At 50.3% G+C, this 11,598-nt stretch overlaps 2 protein-coding genes across 3 annotated transcripts; one reads left to right on the forward strand and one right to left on the reverse strand.

Annotated features, from left to right (window-relative positions):
* Positions 1-1,731, forward strand: SLC25A5 (solute carrier family 25 member 5). The gene is made up of 4 exons (XM_062502852.1): positions 1-111; positions 228-714; positions 830-970; positions 1,574-1,731. The coding sequence occupies exons 1-4, from the start codon at positions 1-3 to the stop codon at positions 1,729-1,731; spliced, it is 897 nt and encodes a 298-aa protein (XP_062358836.1).
* Positions 1,732-7,516: 5,785 nt separating this feature from the next.
* Positions 7,517-11,543, reverse strand: STEEP1 (STING1 ER exit protein 1). 2 transcript variants are annotated; one of them, XM_062503096.1, is made up of 7 exons: positions 10,613-11,543; positions 10,245-10,362; positions 10,059-10,100; positions 9,817-9,955; positions 9,199-9,288; positions 8,985-9,077; positions 7,517-8,260 (listed from the first exon to the last, which is right to left on the reverse strand). In XM_062503096.1, exons 1-7 carry the CDS (start codon positions 10,734-10,736, stop codon positions 8,198-8,200), a joined length of 669 nt encoding a protein of 222 aa, XP_062359080.1. In that variant the 5' UTR covers positions 10,737-11,543; the 3' UTR covers positions 7,517-8,197. The 2 variants fall into 2 exon arrangements, with proteins under 2 accessions (XP_062359080.1, XP_062359081.1); XM_062503097.1 differs by lacking the exon at positions 10,059-10,100.
* Positions 11,544-11,598: the final 55 nt, after the last annotated feature.

Here is an 11,598-nt window from a genome sequence, read left to right on the forward strand (position 1 = left end):
ATGACCGATGCCGCCGTGTCCTTCGCCAAGGATTTCCTTGCCGGCGGGGTGGCGGCCGCCATCTCCAAGACCGCCGTCGCCCCCATCGAGAGGGTCAAGCTGCTGCTGCAGGTGAGCGCCGGTGGCCGGGGCCGTCCGAAGGTCGCCGCAAGGAGAGGGGATGCGGCGGCGGTGGGCCGGGGGCTCGCGGGGTAGCGGCGCTGACAGCGGCATCTCGGCCCCTGCAGGTGCAGCACGCCAGCAAGCAGATCTCCGCCGACAAGCACTACAAGGGCATCATCGACTGCGTGGTGCGCATCCCGCGGGAGCAGGGCGTCCTCTCCTTCTGGCGCGGCAACCTGGCCAATGTGATCCGATACTTCCCCACCCAGGCCCTCAACTTCGCCTTCAAGGATAAGTACAAGGAAATCTTCCTGGGCGGCGTGGACAAGCGAACCCAGTTCTGGCGGTACTTCGCCGGTAACCTGGCATCTGGGGGTGCCGCGGGCGCGACCTCCCTCTGCTTCGTCTACCCCCTTGACTTTGCCCGAACCCGCCTGGCAGCGGATGTGGGTAAAGCCGGGGCTGACCGGGAGTTCAGTGGGCTCGGTGACTGCCTGGTCAAAATCTTCCGCTCAGATGGCCTTAGGGGCCTGTACCAGGGCTTCAGTGTCTCTGTCCAGGGCATCATCATCTACAGAGCCGCCTACTTTGGCATCTACGACACTGCAAAGGGTAGGTTAACCAGAACGGAACTAAAAGGGAGATGCTGGGCTGTGTCAGGCCTATAGTGCATTTCGACAGTGCTGGTGGCTAACTTGCCGTTCTCATCAAAGCCTCTCTCCTGCAGGCATGCTTCCAGACCCAAAGAACACCCATATTGTTGTCAGCTGGATGATTGCTCAGACCGTCACTGCTGTTGCTGGTTTGGTCTCCTACCCTTTTGATACAGTTCGTCGTCGCATGATGATGCAGTCTGGCCGTAAAGGAGGTAAGTTTCTACCTCACTGTGTAAGAGTTATTGGGCATCCCTGAATCAGTAGCTGGTGGTAGAGCTGAAGTGAAGGCAGAGTGGCTTGGCTTTTATCAGCCTGTGTAGCTATCCTCATCTCTTGCAAGCAGGGGTGTAGGCGGGGCTGTGGAAGCAGATATCGGGAAGGGGCACGAATGGGTTGGCCTGTGCAGCGCACCTGTAAGGCAGCATGCATAAGTCAGGTATATGTCAGTAGGTAGGAACAGCAGAACTCGCCCAAGGATGTTGCAAGCCTGTGTCTCTGGGCCAAGAAAATACAGCCTCCATAGTAGGTACAACCTGGCCAACTGTGCAATAACTTTTGGGTTTGGAAGTGTTGGTATCAAAGCAAGGAGTTGCTGCCTTCTGCTTGAACTGGTCTTTCCAGTGTCTCCCAATGAAGCAGCAGCAACACCATCTCTCCTGGGCAGTCTTGTCCTGTGATGTGCTAGTATTGGAGAAAGTCAGCCAAGAAGTGGGATGCACTTGAGGTTGTAAAGCTAGTAGATACACAAGGCTATTTCTGACCTGGATGTTTGGGTTCGTGGGTATCCAGTTCCTAAAGCTGTCTGTCTCCTGCAGCTGACATAATGTACTCCGGCACTCTTGACTGCTGGCGGAAGATTGCCCGGGATGAGGGCTCCAAGGCCTTTTTCAAAGGTGCATGGTCAAATGTACTCCGAGGAATGGGTGGTGCTTTTGTCTTAGTCCTGTATGATGAAATCAAGAAGTATACATAAGTTGTTTCCTGTTGTGAGCTGGCATGTTGTTCTATGTAATCTATGACCGTTCATGGACTTGTTTGAAAACCATCTAGTTACTAAACAGTGGTGGCTGATGTTTATACAGGTTGGCATGGAGCAGGGGTGACTGCCTGCCCTGTCTTTATCAAACTATTCCTCCTGATGGGACTCATGATGATTTCTATTTCAGTCACTCCTGGTTCAACAGTACAGAGAAATAAAATATGAAACCAGTTGTCCTCATCTCCTGTTTGTTCTTACAGCAGTTGAAGTGTGAGGGGGCTGAGGGTCTCAGCAGTTGTAGAGGAGGAGGAAGATGAACCATCTCCATCCTGCAAGTCTCAGTACCTGCTAAGTACTGGCAGGGTAAACACAGTGCAGACTGCCAAGGAAGCTAGGTAGTGTCTCTTCCTGGGGAAGCCAGTGGTGTAGACTGGAATGGGGACTGGCAGCTCTGAAGGGTTCAACCATCTGACCTCCCTGAGATTCCACTAACCAGGGATGATGGACTGAGTGTGTACCACAGTCCTACCTCTGGTCTTTCTACTCCTGGAAGCTCATGAAACCTGATTTTGATGGTGTCAAGTGGCTAAACTGTCTGTAAAGAACAGCACTCCCTATGGCACTGAATGCATGATAGGCTGGAAGAATTGTCTAAGGGAGTGTTTGCTGCTCCCTGGAGGTGCAGAGCTTGGCATCGTGTTCTCTGTCTTAGAAACTGAGCTACCTACTTGGGCATGTAGGTAGCTAGAGGACACAAGTGCAGTTAATTGCTCCTGTTCTGTAGCTTCCCTTGCTCACACAGAGGGTACTGGGCTGTGGGGATGCAGCAGCTGAGCACAGACAGCTTCTGTACCAGCTGTGCTTGCTGGGCAGGGAGGTGTATTCCCAGACTCATTCCTTACCCTTGGAACTTAAGGTTAAAAAATCCAGGGGAAGGGGAAAATTCCTTTGTGCTGCTGGAACAATTTGGGGAAAACTGCAAGATGGAGCAATGTGTGTTGTGGCCTTTACCCAGATATTTCTGTAGGTCTGCGAGTCACCCCAGTGTGAAGCTGCCTAGTTTCTGCCTGGGGATCTGGAGTGGTGAGTGGATGCTCTCCTGGTCTTCTGCCCTTCAGATCAGCGAGTCTCCTCACCTCCCCCATGCCTTTGGTCCTTTCTGGCTGCCCAGGCCTGCTCAAAGCAGTTGACTTCAATCACTGAAACAAATCTCAACCACTGTCCAAGGCAGTTAAACAAGACCTTGTGTTGTGAAGGGCGAGAGGTGTTTTTGTTGCTGGAATCTAAGCAGGGTGGCCAGGCATGAGAGCACAGCACCTTCCTGCTGCAGGTGGGGTTGGCTTGCCAGGGTCCCTATGAGTGGGCATGTGCCTTCCTGATGGGAGACAGTCTTGTGCCTCACAGTTGAGCCAGCTGTCCTTGCTGATGATTTTCAACTGCCCCTGAACTGATGCAGTGTGAGATCCCCCACTGCCTGCTGTGGATATGAAATCAGCTGTAAAGGTAAGGTGCGAAGCAACGCCACAAGTGGTGGGCAGTGCTGGGGGCACTGTGCCATGGGACAGCTTTACCAGGGAGTCCTCTCTTGTTGTACAAGTGCCAGCTTATTAATTAAGGCCTCTCAGCCTCCTGCTGCTAAGATCACCTGGATTTCAAGGGCTGTTCTGAAATGCTGCTGGTTGATGAGCATGGGGCATCCTTTCCTGTCCTTTCCTCCACAGGGGCTCCACAGCCAGGCCATTGGCACAATAAGGTAAGTGCATAATTTCTTCCTGCACATGGTGGTGGGTGTCTGAGGTAGTAGCTGGGCTGTTGTGCCAGGCTGAAAACAAGCTGAGCTGGGGGATCCCTAAGTCCTTAAGACCCACAGATTGTGCACTGGACTTGGGGTGCAGGGCTGGCACTGAGTGAAATGGGTTTTAGCTAAGCTACCTGACCTATTGTCTGCGTTGGGGATTCAGGAAACAAGAATGTGTTTCACAGCTCCTTTTTAGCTCTGGCCGGTGAGAGATGCAGGGTAGAGCCCACAAGGGGTTTTTCCTGCATTCCACTGTTGGGTAGCACAGGCTGCTAGGCCTTTCTGGGGTTTTAACCTCCTCCCTCCTGGCAGCTCCCTGGGAACAGCTTTATCTGGGGACCAGGATGGGGGTGCTCAGCCGCTGCTGTTGCCTGCCACAGGAGCACACTGCACAGGGATGAAGGGGTTTGTTCTTGTGGGGAAACAGGTGTGAGAAAGGTGCTGGGGCCAGCCAGTGGCAAGGCAGCAAGCTGAGTGCAGTCCCTCCAGCAGCATTTTGTCCACTGGGCTGTGCTGCCCCAAGAATAATATAGATGGGGGTGGATTTTCCTTTTAAGTGTGATTCTCCTGTGGGAAGGGCTGAACGTCACACACGTCATGATTTCCTCCACAGGAGCTGTGTCCAGCCTTAGTGTATCAGCTGGTGGGAAGGGATGGGTGAATGCCTGTAATGCAGGTTTTGTCTCAGTCCCTCACCCAGCAGCCATAAATCCCAGGCTTAGGAGGTGCTGACACAGCACAGCTGCACAGGGGATCGTGTGACACGTTTGTCAGTGTCTGGGGCAGGTGGCCATCAGTGCAGGATGGTTGGAGTAGCTCAGTGTACACCAGCTTCTCCCAACTGGGCTGTGTGCTGAGTCTTGCAGTGGAGAACATCCCACTCCAAGGATTTGACTTGTAAAAGACGAGCAGAGTGCCAGCTCATCCACTCCACTGTCTGCTTCAGCAATTGTGGGGTCACTCCAGGCTGTGTCTCTGGGAGCCAGGAGTGCCCCTGCCTCAATGTCCTTGTCACCTTTGGTAGGCATTGTCCCAGTATCTTTCATGTGCTGCCTGCATGACTGGCAGCATCTGGTGCAGAGGGGCAGGAGAAGAGGCAATGCTTTGTTATGCAGGGTAAAATCAGTTGTTCCCAGTGGGGGTTGTTCCTGCCACTGCCCAGCAATGCAAGATGCCATCAGCTGCCCAAAGCACATGTATGGTGGGTTGGGCTGTAGGGACAGAGCTAAACTCACATGCCTGCAGGGACACAGGCCCAGTTCTGCACACCCTGGATCCATACCAAGCTGTTGGGGGTAGTGGTTTTGTGAACAATGAGTCCTCAGGACCTGCCAAGCCCGCACACCAAGACTGGCAGCATCAGGGAGGTTCTGGGAGGGGTAATCCCACCAGTGGTTTACTGGTTGTCGCTTTCTGATTCTGCTGGGATTGACAGGAGTTACAGCTCTGGCTGCAGGCATGGGGATGGAGTTTTTCTGGCTGATAACAAAAGAGAGATTGGCTGCTTGTGCCTTGAAATCTATCCAAAACCCCAGCATGCTGTGGCCAGCTAGGTTCATAAGGATTCCTCAGCAGGGAGTTACAAGGCTTCCATTCCATCCTTGGAGCCTAGCCCCCGGACCTTTTAAACAAGCCCATAATTTTAAACTTTTAAAATGCCTGGACATGGCAAAACCCCATGGGCTCTTTAGGATAACGCCAGCAAAAGCTGAGACTATTTCGATTCAGGCTGATAAGTTAGTGCTGTTCCCAAGCTGATCACTTTGTCATACACAGTGTTACGTGTATTTTATCAGTACAACAGTCCAGGGAGTCAGAGTGAGCCATCTGCACATCAGTCAGTGAGTAAAATAGCACAGAGGTGGAGCACAAGTAGAGCTTTAAAGGGTTGGCCAGAAATTTTCCCTCAGGGGGCAGGCAAGGAGGATTCCATGCTGCTCCCCAGGCACAGCTATGATTAACAGGTAGGAGGCTGGAATCACTGTTACCACTTCTCTTGAGTGTTCACAAGTTCCATGGAGGTTATTTAGAGGTTAGGGGGAACCAGGCAGCATTGTTATATCCAGACCTGTTCTGACATGGTAAATCAGACTAGGATTTTGTGAAGGTGCTTGGAAACTGGTCTGGACCAAGTCATGAAATGCACTAAGGTAAGTCTGGCCATGTGTGCCATTACTTTTGGAATAGAGTCCCTCCTTTACTTTTATTTCACATTTTGTCATACTTCTGCATCTGGACAAGTTCCTATATACAATATGGTGCTCAATTAAACAAACAAATCTATCACCTTTATCTACAGATTTATAAAAACAAATGTTGACTTTTACAGTAACATGAAAACTGACTTTTCTTTGGTCTGAATTCTGCTACAGATTGTCCATTTGCTACCAGAGTATGGGAAATCCTGCAGGATAGCTGGTTTTATCTGTTTTAACAGGACATTTCATCAATTGTTTGAACTTGGTGACTCTACTTCCTGTTGCTACAGTCAGCTAATATATTTTGATTCATTTAGATTTAGAATGAAAAACTGAACTTGATTTACACTGAACTAGCTCCAATTGAAGTAAGAAATATGTAAAAATGTATTGGATTAGATTCTCTGTGTTGGAGTTGTTTCAGCCATGGACTGCGTAACTTCTAGAGTGTATCAAAAGCACCTCAGAAGAAATGAGGTGCTTCCCTTTCTGTTTGGGTCCATGCACAAGTCCTGAGCCAAACTAGGCAGATTTCCAATGACAAGAACGACAAACACTGACTGGACATGGACTGGCCTTCCAGAAGCCTGTGCTGTGTTGTAAGGTTCCAGGTGGCAGCTGAGTAAGTTGATGGCAGAAGGTAACAGCTACTTTGTTAACTTGTGCTGAGGTGGGGCGCTCACCAGATTTTCTTTGTGCCTCATCAAACTGCAAAGGTGGTCTATCCTCACCTGGCAGCCCCTTGACAGCCCGTCAACAGCTCAAGCCTTTAGTCACTCCCAACTTTATCCCTGACAATAAATCATATCATCCCAAAGTTAACTTCTTCTGGTGTCACTTGAAGCAAGACCACACTTCATCCTTGGACAACTGGAGACTCAGCATCTGCATCCCAGCACCTCTCATGGGGTTCAAAAACTATTTTCAGATGTGAACGTCTTTTACTCTTGCTTGGGGAAAAAAAATCTGAATTTTTATAGTGACCTGCGGCTACCCCAGGCTTGGCTCGCTCCCAGAGGAACCCTGAGGCCCTCGCCTGGCCGGACTATGCTACCACACTGGGAAAGGGTTTGGGTACCCACGCACATCTCCTGCCCTTCCCAAGTACTGCACACCACCAAGGGCCTCTGACCATAGGCTTCACATTAGCAGGTGATGAGCAGGGAACAAGACCAGCACTGCATGAGTTAATGTGAACACCTGCTTACCAGCCTGGCATTAAATTGTCACAGGATCTACAGATCCATCTCTGCTAGCTCTGGGCTCTTTTACTCCTTGTTTCCCTGAGAAAGGACAGACAGATCCTTAGGAAAGCAGATCTGAGTCTTCCCAGTCAGGGTTATAAAGCCAGATGGAATATCTTTATTGATTATTGGAAGTTTTCCATAATAATTGTGGGAGATGGAAGCATCTTGTTCATTGCTCACTTTTATGATGTTTACATGGTAGAGTACGAACACCTCGGGAGAGGTATTTTAGTTCAAATTCATAACATGGTATTTAATCCAACTTAGAGCACTGAAGACATGGACTAGAGAGCACTGTTATTACATCACACAAGAGACACAAAGCACTATTACCCCAAACAAGGTACTTTAAAACCTGGTGTGTAATGTTGTTGATCCAGGTCTTTAGTGGTCAGTACATTCCAAACAAATTTTCCTTCAAATTTCACAACTCCAAATACTGATGCTGTTTTACCCAATGGGCTGGCTAGTTGAGATGTGCAGTTGTATTTAATGATCACTGGCTGTATCAATAACTTCCAACCATGTACTTGAACTCATTAGTAGCAGTTTTTATTTACAGTAGTTTAAAACAGGCTTGGAGTTTTTTATTCTTTTATGTGACTGTTGTGACCATGTAATTCTGTACAACTGCAGCCTTGTGATGTTCAGCAGGAGTTGAGGCTGCAGTGCTGGCTGCCTCTGGCAGGACAGGGTGAGCAGCAGCACCATGCCCAAGCCTTGCATCTCCGTTGTTCCAGACTGTGTTGGAATGGCATGGCTCAGGCTGCTGCACCTTTTGGACACATTTAAAATAGTAAAATGAACAACAGACATAGAGCTTACTTTTGTAAGGATTTCTCTGTTGTACAGTTACCCGTCGTTCCAGTATATTCAAGGAACCACTTTAAAAAACTCCAAAATTAAAAGACAGGTATGTAAAGGTGAACTTGGGAAGACACCCAGCAAAGTAAATATTCTACCTGGAACAGCCTGCTCATAACACTGGGTCTGTAGAGAACTGCAGTTTGTGCAAAGTCTCCAGTGCCATTGGAGTTAAGACTGGTACCCAGAATATCACTTATACAGAGGAATACAGAGAGGTTCTCATCCTCCAAGCTGGCTGCAGCACAGTGTAACTCTTGAACATTGTCTGTTACTTCTGCTTTGTTGACAGGACTGTAATAGCTCTTGGTAGTCTTCTCCTGTCTCCAAATTCTCAGCAGATACACAGCATTTCATTTGAATTGGTTATCAATCAGGGTTCCCTTCATCTTGGCCTTCTTGGCTTCCAACTCAGCCTGAATAGGAAAATTAAGGCAGAATTAAATAATGTCTGGATAATTTTCATTTCAGTGCTCCAATTAAGTTTGCTCTTCTTTTCAATTCCAAAATGCAAATGCAAGTTTTCAATGCAAACTTTTCAATTCCAAAACCAGGAGAAAGAGTCGCTCAAGTTGCTTTGCTGATGTACAAAACAAGGACCATCTTTAAAATCGTAAAAAGCCCAACTGCCCAAGAGACAATTTCATACTTTTTATCCTCAGGCAGAAGCTGCATATTTCCTCCCTCTTTCCATCTACTACCCTCCTGTCACAGGATGTAAGATCAGTTGTGATGTTCTTGCCATTTATTCTTTGAGTGCCCCTTGCAGTAGCAGCTAGGCTGCAGATCCTCTGCAGGAGCCTTGCTGTGCCCTGATGTCTCATGGCAATGACCTGCCCTGCCAAGCAGGCAGGAAAACACAGGCTGGCAAAGACATGGCCTGATTTCTCCTTCCCTTGTTCCTCGTCCAACAGGTCACAGAAAGCCTCCCTGCAAGCACTCTGCTGGCTGCTCTTCAGTTAGCTCTCCAGGCACTGGCATGCAATTTTAAGTTCAGGAAATCTCATCTTCACAAAGCTGCAAGTTGCCTGTGACTGTACCAGGACCTCTCTATACCTGCAGTCTCATCTGCAAGACAGGTTTTGTGTACAAAGCCAACACATCTCAGAGCTTTGTGTTCAGCACCAAAGAAAAACTCACCAATTCTTGTAGCCTTTTCTTACTCATGCCTTTGCGTTCCAGCTGTTTCTCAATCACTTTTGCATTCTGTGCATATGAGTCTGCAATCTCCCTCTGAAATAAACACATCAGTTTGCAACAGCAAACCCCAAATAACATCTCATCCAACCAGTGAGACCACTGTTGGCTCTGCCCAGCTCAGATGTGGCTGCCACTAAGGGCATCCAAAACTCACCGCTTCAATTTCTTCCTCCTCTTCATCAATTGTGGAGACTGTGACAGAACTGAACTTGCCCATGTCTTTGGTCCGTTTGGTCATCATCACCTGGGCGAAAAAGAATAATGTTTTGTTAAACCTTGGCAACAGTTGTGCCAGTAGGGATTGCCTCCTCCTTCCAAAGCTTTTAGGCTTCTTATGCAAGCCATCAAGATTATCTGAACTCTGTGGGTGGGAAAGGGGAATTTATGCTCAGTGATTTCTGGGCTTAGAGGTGTCATTACCAGAAGCAAGCTCAGTGATATACAGTAGATGAGCCAGACGTTGGAGAATCACTGTGCAGACTACCAACCTGACCAACTTAAAATTGGAAGCTTTCAATTAACTGTGCCTAAACAGCAGGCACAGTCTAGATTTTAGAGTTTATTTTGCTCTCCTTTAGTGCTAGGACTCCACGCTGCAATGACCTCTGACAAGGAAAACTTATGGGAGACATGGACAAGACACCAAACTGAGATATTGTTCAGAAGTCCTTTTCTTTTTCTTTTCTCTCCCCTCTGTCCTCACCATTAAGTTATTTTATACACAGCACCTTTAGGAAAAAAAAATATATCATTTTCTTGTAAAGCAAATTACCTTTTTGGGAGGTTCTTGTTTCTGAGTATATATGTTTGTTTTCCCAAAACCCTGGCCAAATTTGACCACAGCCCCATCAACAATGAATGTCACAGGAGCATTTTTCTGTTGGTGTTGATAAAAGAGCAGCAGTCCACACCTGCAAACAGAAATATGCACCGCTGAGAGAAAATCCAAATTCTGTATTCCTATGGTTTCCTCATAAAAAGATTCTAAAAGTCACTCAAAAAAAAGTCACTCACTTGCCACACTTCTTCCTGAACTGCCGCTCTATGCCTTCGGGTCTGGGGGAGAGAGGCAGCGCTTGAGCAGAGCGCACGGACACAGGGTCTCCGTGCCCGGCTGGCGGCTCCCAAACGGGCGGGGAAGGCAGCTCCTTCCCCGGGCCTGGGAGTCAGACGGACGGGGGATGCAGAGGCCGGGCCCACCTGCGCAGGAAGACGCTCTCCTCCTCCTCGGCGTTGCAGAACTTGTGGGCGTGCTTGGCGGCGTCCATCACGCGGGCGCGGTCCCGCGGCCGCATGGGCAGTTTCTCCAGCTGGCAATCTGCGGGGAGCGGCGGGGCCGGGCTGGCGGCGGGGCCGGACGGGCACCCGCGCCGGGAACCCGGAATCCGCACCGTCACCGCTCATCCCGCTTCCCGAATCCGCATCCATATCCCCCATTCCGGTCCCGCATCCCACACCCATATCCCACATCCCGGCCCCGCACCCCGCCGCCTCTTCCCCAGGCTCTCATCGCCGCCAGGCCGCGGCCTGCTCCTCCCTGCCCGGGCCGCGGCCTGCCCCCGGCTCACCGAGCACCAGCACCATCTGCCCGCACAGGCAGTAGTAGACGTGCAGCGGCTTCTCCCCATCGTCGTACTCCTCGCGGTCACGGGTGTCGGAGCACACGACGGACCGCGACACCACCTTGGGCATGGCGGCGGCGGGCTCGGAGCCGCCTGGCCCGGCCCCGCGCACCCGGCTCCGCCCGCCGGGGCGGCCCCGCGGGACTCCGGGGAGCGCAGAGCCCGGCGGCTCCCGGAGCTCCTGCGCCTCCAAAGGCCGGGCGCGGGACAAGGTTTTTGACAAGCGCCTGGAGCTCGCACGGTTCTTGCTGCACAGGCTGGGAAAGGTCCGGAACAGCAGGTTCGCAGTGCGGCCGTGATAACAATGTTAACTTTCTTTCTCTGGGTTTTCTCCCGTATCTCTTTCTTCAGCAGCCTCCCCACACAGGTGGATTATATGACATCACAAATGAGGAGAAGCTCGAGAAACAGAGCCCAGGCAGCCTGTTTTACACGACGGTGGAGAGATTATTTATTTCCAAAAGCTGTTAAAGAAACGTAGAAAATAACACTCTCTGGGGAAACAGAAAATGCAGTGCTGTTTCTGACAGCGATAGAATCGGTTTCCTTCACAATAGCGGGTATGGGGCTGTAGTTTGGATTTGTGCTGGAAGCAGTGCTGATAGCTCAGAGATGTTTTTGTTACTGCTGAGCAGGGTTTACCCGGAGCCAAGGCCTTCTCTGCTCCTCACCCCAGCCCAGCAGCGAGAGGCGGGGTGTGCACAAGGAGCTGGGAGGGGACACAGCCAGGACAGCTGACCCCAGCTGACCCAAGGGATATCCCAGACCATGCGGCCTCATGCTCAGCACATACCTGGGGGAGAAGGAGGAACGGGGGGCATTTGGAGTGATGGCGTTTTCCCAAGACACCGTTGCCTGCCCTGGGGAAGTGGGGAACGAACTCCTTGTTTTGGTTCGCTCGTGCGCGATCCTTTGCTTTCCCCACTGAACTG

The sequence above is a fragment of the Cinclus cinclus genome, chromosome 15 (assembly GCF_963662255.1).
Source record: "Cinclus cinclus chromosome 15, bCinCin1.1, whole genome shotgun sequence".
NCBI lineage: Eukaryota > Metazoa > Chordata > Aves > Passeriformes > Cinclidae > Cinclus > Cinclus cinclus.